Genomic DNA, 14,692 nt, shown 5'->3' with positions numbered 1-14,692 from the left:
GGTGTGGACGCTGGCCGGATGGTTAAATCTAACCTACAGACGATTTTGAATAGTCATTGTTTTGTAAGAGAAAAAGAGAGAAACTTATCCGAGATGCCTGTTATTGAGCAGTCCAGTAATAAACCCGAAAGCGAGAGGTATGTTGTTGTAGTCGATGGTTTGTTGCGCGCTAACTTAGCAAGCTAAGCTAAGTTTAAAAACCGCGGCCTAGCTAAGAGACACGGTGTTTTTCCAGGAATAGCGAGCAGTGCGCCCCATATTTCTTGTTTACATAACAGCACTGTTCGTCCTAGTTGACGTTTCTGAAACACGTTGTCAATTGCGTTGTGTTGGATAGCTTTCATTTAAAATTACCCTAAATTACAGAAAGTTATGCGGTGTATGCAGCGTTTACTGAACACTGGCTTCCAGCAAATGGACAAAATCATGGTCAAAGCTACTGTTGATATCCACGCTAAGCTAATGCTAACGCAAAAGCTAATATGTGAAACGCCACAGATATGCGTTGGTGAACTGCTGAGGTGCTAGCAAGCTAACGTCAAAAGTGTCGAGTTAGCTGCTGACAATAACATTTCATCCAGCTAATGTTACACTTTAAAATACAGTGTGTAAAATGAATTTATAATCTGTATTCCTTTCGGTTTTTTGGCGTGTGCTGGTTTATCTTTCCCATGTACGTCAACGTAGGGGAATTGCTAACTGCAGGAGCTAACAGCTAGCGCTACAGCGTCGGTATAACACTAATGTTTACATGTTTCAGAGGCTGGAGGGAGAACGATCAGCGGCAGTAATAACACAATAGTTTCATTATATTTCACATTGACTATTTGTCCATGTGAGATTACACGGGCAAGTACACACATTTATGTAATATTATGTAAAGTTATCTCGTAGCTAACGACCCTGGTTGAAATAATGGCTGAATTGATCATTTGTGGCTTCATGGCTTGTTTTTTTTAATTTATTTTTTTATTTCATTTCGCTCCTGGGTTCAGGTGCTAGCCAGTATTGAGAAACCCTGTAACCTTTCCTAATGGATGAGATGAACCAGTTTGGTTCGCAGCGGGGCAGTCGGTCGAGATAGTTAACCATAATTTAAGAATGACCTTTCCCGTGAGCTTTAATCAAATTTAGTGTTAAATTAACCATTGTGGGGACATTTGCGAAGCCAGTGGACCGGAGACGGCTTGTCTGCTGGTTCACTTCCAGTTGAATGTGTTGACTGACTGGGGATGCGGAGGCAGTGGAGGTTGATGCCTGGAAATATTAACAGGTGAACGATTTGCTTAGGGGTGTTTTTTTTTTCTTTTTACCTCAGTCGTGTCCTGACAGGATTTTGGTCGGGGCTGTTTGTCTGGCTCTGTAGTATTGTGAAGGACTCGTAGGAAATTTCCACTGCACTGCGAAGGAGGGGGTGGTGGTAAGGGGAATTTTGAGTGCAGCGATGACATATTGTACATAGAAGCTATTCCTTATTCAATAGACAATTGATTATTTCCAGGCCTGTTCTGTTTATTCTGGCATTTATGGTAACAACAATATAGAAGCTGTTATGTAATAATACAATAAGAGAGATAGTTGAAGATTGTGTAAAATAAGCAGTTCACCCTTTCAGCGTTGAGAAGGACTATTCTCAGAGCCCCAATGGGGAACAAAACCTATTAGTGTAATGCATTTTTGTAGATGCCAGCAGATGCCTTTAAATATTCGTTCACTCACTACTATTGATCTTGTTATCTACTTTGACACAAGGCTGGTATAACAGCATGTTGTCCACCTGAAACACTTTCTCATAACATTATTACATAATAATAACCTCCTAGAGATGACTGCTGCTTTACATGATATTCATGCACGGTAATGGTGCTGTTACGCAAGCAGAGGCTCGAGACACTCATCGCTCATGTGACCAGAGCAGCTGTCTTTACCAGGACAACCGGCGGTGCGAATATGCTTTGCTGCCTGCTGTGTACATAGGGATTTCAAAGAACGCTGAATGGAGAAATTGATTGAAAACCTTGTACTGTGTGTTGGCAAGAAAAAGAGGCAATGTTTTATATAAAATGGTAATTGGCTGTTTTACATAATCTGATAATGGGATTTAGGAAGAACCTATGTTGGTGTGCAATCTCCATTGCTTATATCAGGCAATAGGCTGCAAAGTGCAAATTGACTTTGCGAGTTACAGTGTTTCTCGTTTGGATTTCACACATCTGCTCCACATATAGCACAGCAGTGGCATTTGCGTAAGAGCATCTGTGAGCGTCTGAAAGCTGCTGTGGCAGTGCTGCTGCTGCTACTAATGGGTTTTGTTCCCGATTGGGGCCCTGAGAATAGTCCCTCTCAATGCTGTAATTTTTATGCAGCCACACTGGCCTTGGGTTTAAAATGAATGATCTCACTGGGTAGACTGGTGTTTGTCCCTGTCTGTTGTAAACTGGAGCAACATGTTTGGTGCAGGGCTTAAGTAGACTAATGGCTAGACAAACAGCCTGTTTTTCTGGCAGCCTTCCCCGAAGAATCATGTGACAAGCTTTAAGTTAGCCCAGAGAAACTGAGGCACACGATTCAGATAGTTTTGGGAAGTGAAACATCAGTCATCGGTAATTTGGTAGTTTAACATAAACCACTCTTGCGTCACATCTGTTAATTTAACGTGCACAAGTCAAGTCTTCTTAATCAGTCAACACGTAAAAATGTCTGTGCCTAAGATGGGGAATAGTTACTGATTGAACTGTCCCCCTCAGGCTTTAGAAAATGTTTGACTGTCATGTCACAGATGAATCACTCAACAGTGTAATGTATGCTAAGCCCAGTGTTTAAATTGAGAGTTTGGTTTGTGTTTGCTTCAGAACCTCGAGTAAATATTGCATTTTTAATGGCTCCATCCGTTTGTGTGTTTGTTTTACCCTCCAGTATCTCCAGTCCCAGGAGGTGCTCCCACTGTTGCAGTAACCCGTGTCCGGGGCCTCTGTGGTGCTCCTGATGCCCCTCTCCCACCCCTGAAGATCCCAGGTGGGCGAGGGAATGACCAGCGGGATCGCAATCTTTCAGCTAAGCTATTCTATTCTGTAAGTTGAACCACTTTTATTACATCAATTTGACCTCCTCTCTAAGGAGTGTTTTTGACTGGGGCCAGTGTTTACCTACCTCAAGCTGACGGCGCAGAAAGATAAGCTTATTGACTGGGACAGAGACAAACACAAAGGTGGTTGTTTGCATTTCAGCACGTTGAATTGTATCACTCTCACCTCAGTGAAGCTAATGATGTCATTGTTTTGTTATGTTACATCTGTGTTTTTATGGTTACTGAATGTAATAAGGTTTGACACATAATTTCTACAAGGCTGCTGATCAAACATGTTTGATGATAATCAGGATGTCTCAGATGATGTTCTTTGTCTGTTAATCGAAAAATCTGCTGTTGCCTTGTGTGCGTCCAAAAGTGTTCTCCCCCCCTGCAGAGCAAACAAACTACGTCGCTTGTACTGAACTTCATACACTTGCTCTTTAGCTTTACTTACTTTTAGTTACTTACTTTACCTATTGCTTTATGTGTTAATGCAGTTGGCACAGCTGCAGTTGTTGTTGCCTTATAATCTGGATCAAACACAACACTTGCCTTGGACAGTTTTTGTAATTCTCATCATAATTTTCTTATCAACAGTCAGTGAATTTGAGAAACTGCTTTCTCAAAGTCATAACTGGGGAATTTTTCCTCTTCACTGTTGCCAAGTGTTTGCTCATTGTGGGAGCTGTTGTTTCAAACTTTGTTCACTATCCTCTAGGATGCTCAGTTGCTGGTTCTTGAAGAGCCTCCCACTGCCAACAACAGAGTGCGTTTCTTGCTCTTTGAGCCCCGTCGCTCTGAAGGCAAGCACTGTGTCTGGAGGGCAGCGCTGAAAGGGGGGAACCTTTACGTTGAAATCCCTCCTGGAGCTTTGCCCGAGGGCAGCAAAGACAGGTCAGTAGGAAAACATTTTTGTTGGTGATTAAAGGGAAAATCTTTTGTTTTATTATTGAAATGAAACGAAAGGTAAATTATAGATGAATTGCAAAATTACTGCAAAAAAACTATCAAAATCAAAATGTCTATAAATGTAAAAAAAAAAAACACAAATAATTTGTAAAATGAGATAAATGTATGATTCTGATTGACCAAATGATTAAGAATATTAAAATCAAGTTACAGGCTTGAATCCTTTGTGTAACCCTATTTTTTAGAGCTGCTTTTAAGAGTTGTTATGTTTATAGAAATGTACTTTGACCATCATGACTAATGATGGTGAAATGTGTTAACATCCCTCCTATGATACATTAACACGTTTTTGTTTGCTTTGTCTCGACACAGTTTTGCCCTTCTGCTGGAATTTGCAGAAGAGAAGCTGCAGGTTGATCACGTGTTCATCTGTTTCCACAAGAGCCGTGATGATAGAGGTAAGACTCTTTTTTTTTTTTTGTTGGTCTGGGTTTCCTTAATTGCTAATGCTTAAAATAAAAACTCTGATATAGCATCAGCATTTGGAATTTGAACCAGTAGCTGAGTCTGGAGTTAACCATATGTAAAATGTACAGTAATACCTTTAATACTTTTAATACTATATTAATACTTAACTTTTAACCTTATTCACATGTATAATTTGTAGACACTATAAAGAAAATTAACTAGATGTAATTATAACTGCATGTATTTGTTTTCAAAGGAAATAGATGTGAAAATCAAAGAGGAGGTAACATACTAACACAAATTGTGGAAGAATGACTGTATAGCAAGAAACAAACTTCCTCCTGGCAAAATTGCAAAATCAGTTAGTTAACTAGTCTTAGAGATTTACATCTGTTTACATCTTGTCTCTCCCCAGCATCCCTGCTGCGTACATTCAGTTTCCTGGGCTTTGAGATTGTTAGACCGGGTCATCCCCTCGTCCCCTCCCGCCCTGACGCTTTCTTCATGGCTTACAGCATCGAGCGAGATTCCTCGGATGATGATTAAATGACGCTGAGCAGTTACAAATGTTTGTTGTTCTTATTTCGATCCATACCCATGCATCTTTATCATTTTAGAAAATATTAAATATATTATCCAAGTTCAGTATGGTTGAGGTTTCCTGTCAGCGGTTCCTATTTCTTTTTACCTTCACCTACCATGTGCTGTGTTTCAATGATATTTGCACTAGGGTAAGATGTTAATATACCAGGAATGTAAAGCAAGCGCCCACATAATATCCGAGCATTGTGTCCTCACCACTGTATTACCCTTCATGATGTGTAGTGCTGACTTCCTATTCACCCCCCTCACCCTCTGAACTCCTTGATGATCATCTCCAGTGTAATATTTATGATCAATTTAAATTCATCTTGCTCATGTAAGTAGATATGTCTTCATAGTAATTATCAGTTGATTCTCCTGTTTATATTGAGTTTTTTTTTTTTTAATGTGTGCATGATTTTCATTTGTTGCTTTGATTCACTTGACAGAAATCTGCATGTTGTAACTGTACTAAATAAAAGTGCTCACCCTAGACTCTGGCCTCTCATGTAGACGTGTAGCCTGTAAAAAATTAACGGTCTCCGTGCTTCTAAGGAGGTAGGCTACTATGAGTTGTCCGACCACAATTAAAGCAGTGTTTTCACCTGTTACTAAAGGTCACAAGGGGTTTTCAGATGCAATAATTTGGTCGGACAATGGCATCCTTTAAAGAATATTGAGCCCTTTAGTGGATTTGTTACTGTAGTCATCTTGCTGATTTATTTGAAATAATCATACAATAAAGTGTGGACAAGCAAGAGAACTGAAGCAAAGATTTTGATTGACAAGTCTTTTAAAGCCCTTAAGTATTTCTCTATCATAACTATTATTTTCAACTGTGCCTAAATAAGCAACAATCAAGTTAAAAATCTTACGGTGTCATTTGTCCAGAATTCCCACTTCAAATAGGTGAGAAAGGCACAGAGACAAATGAAACTGCAGAAATATCTTGTGAAATGACCAACACAGTTTGAACTGACCAAAGACAGTCAAGTTCAAGATTGAGAAACTACTTCCTCAGTGTATTTAATTACTAATGGTTAAGCAATAAAGTTCAAAGTGCAGCATCTTATCAGACCAGTTTCACATTATGAAGAGCAGTACAGGAACATCCTAATTGTGCTCAAAAAAAACAAGCAAGGATGGAAATAGCTTTTTTTCCCCCCTCAATCAAAAAGTTGCATGTTTGTAACTATTGTACATAATGCACAAAGACAGCTCACAACTTATGTTGGATTGTAGCTACCCATGAGTCATTTAAGAACAATTCCATTTCCCGGTGGACTCGAACATTTTTCACATACTGCCTATAGACATCAGTCCACCTTGTGACTGAACCATGTCTGACTGGTCACACTCACAACTGTCTCAGGGTCTGTAAATGACAGGTACTGCAGGCACATACAGTCCTCCCAGTCCAGAGCAGACTGATCTTGAACCAGCCCTCTTTCTGCTAACTTCATCACCAGCAGGGCTCGTTTGATTGTCAGCCAGTTGTGTACAGCTGTGGTCGTGGAGCCTCTGTGATTGAAGAGTGGAACACGGGGGCCCCAGAGCAGCACCTGAAGAGTGGTCACCATGTCTGCTATCTGGGTCCCGCTGCTTCCGTTCTGCAGCTGTGAGGACAGATGGAGAAGACCCCTTCGGTATGAGGACTTGGACAGACTTGGCCCTGAGTTCAGAGAGGTCGCACTCTCATGTGGGGCCAAGCAGTATTGAATCAGGGCTACCATCTTGGATTTGATGGAAGTAAGGGGGTGAGGTGCAGACAGAGCAGAAGACAGTGGTTTTAGAACTACACGAGGGGAACCTTGTATCCTCCACAACATCTGGATCCTCTCCTTTTTCTCTGTCTTTTCCCACCCCATTTCTTCTTTTGGTCTTCTGGTCCTGAAACTTTTCTCCATTTCATGCTGCCCTAGCTTGTTTTCTCCCTCGCCCCTCTTGCTGCTAGGCCACACTAGGAAGATCTCCTGAGGTCTGAGCTCAGCTGCAGTGGCACTGACGTTGTACAGATGTTGAGAGCCCAATAATATCTGCAGCAACAGAACACACACCTGTCTGTCATATACCAAGCTCTGCAGTAAGCTGCTGTCCTGAACAAAGTCCTGTAGAGTGGCATATGGCAGGTCTCTCTCAACGCTCACAGCGTGTCCTTTCTGGAGAAAAGACTGAACTGAGGTCACACTGATGTTGACAGGATCTGTGACGTGCTCTGTGCTGCCTCCACCTGGGGGTTTAGCAGAAGTGCAGTCTGATTGAAAAGGACCAGAGACACCTTGAGCTTGAACTGTGCAGGAATTATTCCTTGGGATGTTGCTGGGTTGGAAATGTGCAACCACATTTTGCACGTTGACATGTGATGTCTTGTGTTTGGCGTGAGCCGTGGGAGCTTCATGAGTCTGTTTGTGTACCTGCATAGAAAGAAAACACATAATCAAGAGTGATAATGAGCAAACCCTTGCACTACAAGGCACAGCAAAGTATTTAGTTTTTTAATATACAAAGATGTATTCATTGCAGCCTTCCCGTAACAGTTGTGACACCTGATGACAGTTTAGAGGAAGTGCTTTTGATACCGCAGAGTTACAGTTGCCTATGTTGATAAAGATCATGTTTGTATGACTGGTTGCCATGTGCAATGTGAAAACCACTTTGTTTTGCATACAATTCCAAGGGCAATGTAGCTGCAAGTGATGATAGTACAATACATCCAAAACATTGTGCATATAAGCAAACCGAACATGCTGAAGACTATGTACAGTGAATAAATGAGCTGTAATATTACCCTTAAACCAAGCACCCTCTGTGGGAACTTGGGGCTATGCAGGCTGTAGTAAACTGTGTCTCCGATCTGCTTTGGCTGGCTGCCCTCACTCAGCAGGAAATCCTGAGGCTGGCATGAACTGACATCCTTCTCTGTGGCCTCTCCTTGCAGCATGATCCTGGCCTCCACACTCTGCGCCATACTTCTCAGAAAGAGTAGATGGCGATGCTGAATGCCCTGAGAAACAACCCTCTGGTCGTCGAAGCTGCTGAAGTGGTACGGCAGATGTTCGTCTGGGGTGTCAAAGGACAGCTGGGCAAAGGACAGTAAGGGGACAGGACTCCTTCTAGCTGGCTTAACCTCCTCTGTCTGCTGATGGAGACAGCTGTCAGGTATAGGCGCCAGCATGTACAAAGGGTTGTCAAAGTTTTGAGGGTGCCTTTGCAGTGGAGACAGGGGAGACAAAGGGGTGAGCGGAGATGCATTGGAGCCAGGGAGGGAGAGGGTGCGAGCCAACCTCTTCTTTGGAACAGGTGGTGGGGTGCCATCAGAGAAAAACCTCACCTGGTGTCGAAAGGGATCTGAGCAACACAGTCAGAGGGATTTAGGTCAGACTGCAACAGTGAGCAATGAAGAGACAACAGTTTGGACACAGCATCTCTGGAATAAAAAAAGGCTGTCTTCATCCAAAGCTTTAAAAGCACTAAAGCGTTATTCTGCAAGTCATAGTGATCTCCCCAAGTATCACATGTATCTTGTCGCAAGTAAAAGTTTCAGATGGTTACTTCCTCTCTTTCACTTCTCACGAACTGTAAGGCAAACTGAGAAGGCTGAACCACACTTTTCCCACAACACTGAGCTCTATACGTGAGTTGTGCGTCAATTTTTTTTTAGAGTTGGGGAACCAACTGCATAAGGAGATGTACTAAGTTATATTAAACTTTTTTGCTCCTACAGTGGTATTTACTATATGAGACGACTCTCCCTCACTTAAACTCACTCCATCACTCTGTAAACCTACCGTAGCGCTGGTGTATAGGGCACTGGGCTGCATGACAATCAGTAGGTTCAGAGAAGACATCGTTATACGTGTTTTGATGCTGCAGTCCCACAGGGCTGAGCATGACACAGTCAGGCTCCATGCTGGAGCGACTGGAGGAACGACTCCTGTGTAAGACAATTAATGGCATAACAAAAACTTTTACCCTTCTACTATGAATATATGTTTAGTGCATAAGCAGATTGCAACTATTCTCAGATAAATACTTTGTGTCTGCAAAAGGTATGTCTGAAAGTTCGAAAAAGATGTAGAAAAGGTGCATTTTACATCTAAGTGCATCCACTGCAGGATACTTGACATTATCAAATAAGCTGTACAATCAACCTCTATACCTTGTAATTGATATCTTTTAATAAGATTAGGATTAACCACAATGAGTCAGTGGGATAATTGCAAACTGCTAAGATCTGTAAGAGTCAGACAAAATATTTTGTTTGTTTGTCTTACCTGTGCTGTTTGACAGGCAGTGCTGGTGGCAGCTCCTCTGCTCTGCCGGCCGAACCAGACGCCATCAGGAACCTACAAAGTTACAGCAGCTAACCCTCTCTTCCACCTCCCTCAAACTTCACTGCTGCCACTGAACACTGTGTACGTGAAGCTTACAGGTGGCTTACTCAGTTTCTCACTGAGAGACTTCCTGTCTCTCGGTTACTCCCTGTGTCAATTCTCTCTGCCTGTCACTCTCTCTTGTGTGTCATAAGGTGAATTCATTTTCATGTGTCTGTTCTGCTTGTCTTTTGCTCTAATAGCTTTTAGTCTGAGCTTGAGGTTGGCACCGGAAAGGTAGTGTCTGTTCTGAGGGCAAAACTGCTCTCTGAGCTAACCTCAACCTGACAGAGTGGGGCAGAGCAGTTATAGCAGAGGCCCTTCAATTTGCACTTTCTTTCTTTCCGTAGCAGTTGATCTATATTCGCCGTGTGAAACCTCAGCATGAACCTCTCTCTCCTGGATGATGCAGTTTAAGCCTTTACACATGCAATGTGCTCTTCAGGGCTTGGCGCTTATTTTCATTGATGTTAAAGGAAATGTAAAATCTTTTAGCAGAAAGAAAAATGTGATTTATTATGTCCACATATTGCACACCACAGGGAAGTTTTGGACAAATATCTACAGTTAAGAAACTTCATTTAATGGATGTAAACACTGTGTGGCCTGTACAAAGGTGCAAATAATACCTCTTTAGGTAGCACAGCACACTATAACAAATGTCAGTTGCAAATTTGAGAAGGGGGTCTAATAACTTGGATTAGGATTTGGATTTTATAATGCATGTCTTTCAACAAGTTCAAGGTTTTTGTTTCGCATTTTTCAAAACTGAAATATAATGCCTCTCAGTACAACACAATACAGTTAGATTGTGGGATAAAGCAAAGAGAATTTATGCAGTTTGCTGGTCATTGTGAGCCCAGTTTTGATGCTAAAGTTCACAATAATCAGGATTTAGTGACACAAAGGCTTTTATGAAGGCTATAACCAAACATGACTCAGAGTCCATACAAATTATATCCATCCTGCAGATGTTGAGACTACTACCTGACGGTTGCATCATTTGAGGGAAAAGTCAGGGGGTTTGTCCTTTGGGGACCATAAACTATCTATTGGATAGTTATTGAGATAATTTAGTCTGGACCAAAGTGGTAAACCATGCAAAGCCAGCATTGGCTACTATGCTAATACAAATTACACTAGAGATTATGCTACTATAAATGGTGAGGCTTTGGGGTCATCTTGAATATAAATTACAATATTTACAATCCCCAAACTAATCAAGTCTCACACCATGGTGCCATTTATAGACCAATGGTGTGAGTAAGCCACTCAAGTATAAACAACCAACCAATTTTGGATATCCTGCTGGTGTAATAGCACGTGTGTGATACGTAGAAAACTGGCCCACACAAATATGTCTATGATATTATATTATCATATCTAAGTGCTGTTGTAATTTGTGCTGTCGTGCTGGATAGAGTGTATTCTTGAGGCAGAGTGTGTGCTGCTGAAGTACTCACATCCCAGAATGACTCACACATCCCCTTTGTTAAAGGGCAGCTGTTTGCTTCATGACCAGTTTTGTTGTTTTTGTATCATAACACCTACAATCTAAATATAAATGGAAAAGATGAGAAAATGTGTGGACCTGTTGTGACTGACGATACTGTGCATTACCAAATGTAAAAGAACCAAATGAGGAGCTGAACGGAGAAAATGGAACATAGAAATTTTACATGTGGTGTTGATTGCTTTTCAGTGTTAAATGTCTCCGGCTTACATTTTTCTTTGGTAAAGGCAACTTCTTACTTTTCACTTCCACCGAGAACAGAAAACAAGAAAAGGATGCACACATCAGAGGATCACACTGAGTCACCTGCTCTACACACAGTGTGTCATTGTCTTGCAGGTCAAAAATGTCTTACAGGTCATGTTATCAGGGCAGTATATAAAGCAAGAGAGCACAGGTGACCACAGGAAAAAGTGAAGTGAAACTTCAGTTTAATAGACTTGTTCACAGCACTTTTGACTTATTAAACACAGATGTAACTAATACTACGAATTATTGAATTGCATCGCAATAAAAGTAATTATTCAGGAACATGTCCCTTGTGACTGATATGCTATTATATATCAAGTTATCATATTGTTAATACTGATGGCATCAGTATGTAAGCAACATTTTACTGTGTTAGCTGGTGCAGATGAAACCATCTGATCTAAGGTTAGAGGGGAAGTCACCCCTTGGTAGAACTCTAGCAGCTCACAGACATCAAAGATGTGAGCCCCAACCAGACACTGCTTTGTTATAAGAGTTCACAAGCAAACAGAGGTTGGGGAGCACTGATTCAATTTTGAACAATTCAATTTTGAATTGTATTTTATAAGGTTATTATATGTTTTTTTTTTTTTTAATGTACATGGCTGATCGCAAAGCAACCAGTCAAATAAATGTAGTGGAGTAAAAAGTATAATATTTCCCTGTGAAATGTAATGGAGTACAAATATAAAGTAGCATAAAATGGAAATATTCAGTCAAATCCAGATAGAAGAAGCTTCTCTTGATCTTGAATTTTCAGTGTAGTAGGAGAGTGTGATTTTATTTTATTTTTTTCAGTTTTGCAGAACGACAAATATCTAAGGTTGTTTTATGTATATGTCAGTTTATTAGGTAAATCCAATGCAGTTTAATACAACAGTCTTGCAATAAATCTTCCCCTATATGATTATTATAATGTTCAGTTTGCATTGAAACTGTTTTAGAGGGGTGTTGATTCAAGTGTAGGGTAACTTTGGTGGATATAATTTGTGGTGTTTTGGAATTTTATTGCATTGAATGGAAAGGTGTTTCTACTATTCTGTCCATCCCATTAATACCATTGAAAATGCCTCTCAGTGTAACACAATACAGTTAGACTGTGGGATAAAACATAGTAGACTGACGAGAGTTTATGCAGTTTGCTCTCTTTTGAACTACTGAACTGTGAGTGAACTTGATGAGAGCGGAAAGCCTTATTTGCCTTAAAGCATTAATGTAAAATCAGTGAGGTCATGCACAAAAACCAACTACATGGCGAATGATTATAAATTTAGATCACCTTAATCTATTCTTGTGTCCAGGGACTCACTCTTGTATTTCCCTCGCCTTCCACTTAAAATGGAGCATTCTGCGTCATAATGATATTTACCCACTAAATTTCAGTGTGTGGGAGAGCTGAGAACAGAGGCTATAAGGGTGCATTAGGTGGCCATCATTAAGGCTCTCTTCACTGAACCTCTTCATATGCTAAGGAGCAAGGAGAATGGCTTGGTTTCTCTCTGCCTTGGGGATACATGAACACACATTCATTGCTGCAGGATACGGCTCAGGATCAACTATGGAGACAATACAGATATTTCTAACAGGGGGAGTGAATAGGAGCCTGAGAGGGACTGACATTTAAGATTAGCGGTAAAGGAATTCATTAACCTTAAACACATGGCTGATGTAAGGTGTTCACTCTGACCATTATGAAAACCTTAAAGGTGACCCTCCATGGTCCTCAACACATGAATTTGATTTTGCTGCCAGACAAACTGCTTTTGGAAGAAAAAGGAACTGTGATATAAAGCGTGACAATGAAAGACTCACACATAATACACACACAATATTGGCAGTCTGTTGATTTTGCTGTTTTATTTTTTTGATGTGACTACAACTGGTATATTTTTCATGACTTTTTACAGCTTAGTCATACTGACATTTTTGTCAGACAAAAACTGTGTTTCATAAGTGGGTTCATGGCAATCGGCTCCTTTTTTAGATGAATAAATGCATAATTTAAACTGAGTTCAGTTGTATTAAAACAGCTCTTCTGTGTCATGATTTCGCTCCTAATGGCAGGATGTGAAGTGTTTCTTTATAACCTCGTAGAAGCGACGTTTAATCTTGCCATCTGGTTGTGTGGCTGCAGAAGTAGCTGACACTGTTGCCTTGGTGGAGGAGGCAGAGGAAGCTTTTATCTCTGCCTTTGCTAATGTTCCCTTAAACTGTGAGTCAGTTGAGTCTTTGGACAGTCTTTTCTTGGCCCCAGACAGGTGGGAGGAGTTGCCTTTGATGTCTCCTGTCCTTGTCCCTGGAGCTCTCTTGAGACAGCATGCAGTGTCCTCGTCCCTGGTTAAGCGGCGTAGCCCGGCTTGGCAGAGAAGTGCCTCCTCGCTCGCCATCTGAGGGCTCTGGCTCAAGGTGACGAAGCCATACGGGGTGGTGACTTTGGTCAGGTGTGGCAGGGAGAGGGCGGCTCTGCTGGCGGGGTCCAGGCAGTGCTGGTCCTTGGTGTGAGAGCATGGGTAGGACGCCTCCCTTTGGAGGGGAGACCTCCTCTGCATTAAAGGGTCTGAGACACTCCGCTCAGCTCTGCGGTCTGACAGAACCAAACTGAAGCCTGAGGATAATTTTGCTGATGATAAGGTGGAGCAGGACGGAGATACAGATCTGGATGACTCCTGTTGTGTCCCAGAACTCCCCAAACCTTCTTCTGACTCTGAAGTATCTTGCTCTGTCTCCTTGTCCAGCGATCTTAAGCTATTCTGCACAGAGAGACTTGGTATCGTGAACTGTGGGATGCTGTCGGGTGTGAGGATATTTGGAAAAATGTTCTCCCGGCTTGTCTGGGAGTCTGATCCCAGAGAACAACCAAAGGACTTTGCACTGCTGGTAGCCCACAAGAGTGCACGGATCCCTGCACTGCTGTGCCTGCGTGCTGAGGAGAAATCATCTGAAGCTTCAGTTCCACTGCAAAGTGCTCCAATGCTGAACGTCCGTGTGACTGTGCTCTTATACATGTCTCTCTTATACATGTCTGAATGTCTTCCACTCTCTTTGCCTGGCTGTAAATTGGCAAGAGGATTGATTACAAGCAGCTTTTATACATAACTACTGACAACGTTATGTCATTCAATAAATGCATCAACAGATACGTAAATGTGACGAAAGCCAGAGCCGGAAATGATGACCAATTAGGGATCTTGTCAAGTATGGAAGCATAATTGTGTGGCCTCTCTCATAAAGCTCTTCATATGCTAAAAAGCAGACAGAGCAGCGTCCTGTGCCTCTGACAACGTCTGGTGGCTCCATGTGTGATATATAGGCTCAAGTTAAGCTTTAAAACACTTGTAATTTTTGCGAACTAATCATGTAATTTGTCATAGTTGAATAGTTTCAGGCTGCTTTATTTCTGTTCAGTAGGGCTAAAACTATGGGCTATTACATTATCTGCTGATTATTTTCTCAAGCAATCGATTAATCATCTAGTCTGTAGAATGTAAGAAAATAGTGACTACAGCCCAACACACTTTTCTTAAGCCC

At 41.5% G+C, this 14,692-nt stretch overlaps 2 protein-coding genes across 2 annotated transcripts; one reads left to right on the top strand and one right to left on the bottom strand.

Moving 5' to 3' along the window:
- The first annotated feature begins 18 nt into the window (after positions 1–18).
- oaz1a (ornithine decarboxylase antizyme 1a) lies at positions 19–5,524 on the top strand. Its single transcript, XM_071487562.1, is given in 6 exon segments — positions 19–137; positions 2,917–2,983; positions 2,985–3,071; positions 3,789–3,964; positions 4,352–4,437; positions 4,863–5,524. Coding segments are annotated over 6 exon segments (666 nt in total). The 3' UTR covers positions 4,994–5,524.
- On the bottom strand, positions 5,327–9,572 carry LOC139626971 (inactive tyrosine-protein kinase PEAK1-like). Its single transcript, XM_071487559.1, has 4 exons — positions 9,304–9,572; positions 8,818–8,963; positions 7,818–8,377; positions 5,327–7,443 (listed from the first exon to the last, which is right to left on the bottom strand). Exons 1-4 carry the CDS (start codon positions 9,366–9,368, stop codon positions 6,346–6,348), a joined length of 1,869 nt encoding a protein of 622 aa, XP_071343660.1. The 5' UTR covers positions 9,369–9,572; the 3' UTR covers positions 5,327–6,345.
- Between the last annotated feature and the right edge of the window lie 5,120 nt (positions 9,573–14,692).

Source organism: Trachinotus anak, unplaced genomic scaffold, assembly GCF_046630095.1.
Source record: "Trachinotus anak isolate AG129_WGS33_773 ecotype Australia unplaced genomic scaffold, CSIRO_AGI_Tana_v1 ptg000010l, whole genome shotgun sequence".
NCBI lineage: Eukaryota > Metazoa > Chordata > Actinopteri > Carangiformes > Carangidae > Trachinotus > Trachinotus anak.
This window is presented reverse-complemented; position numbering and strand designations above follow the sequence as displayed.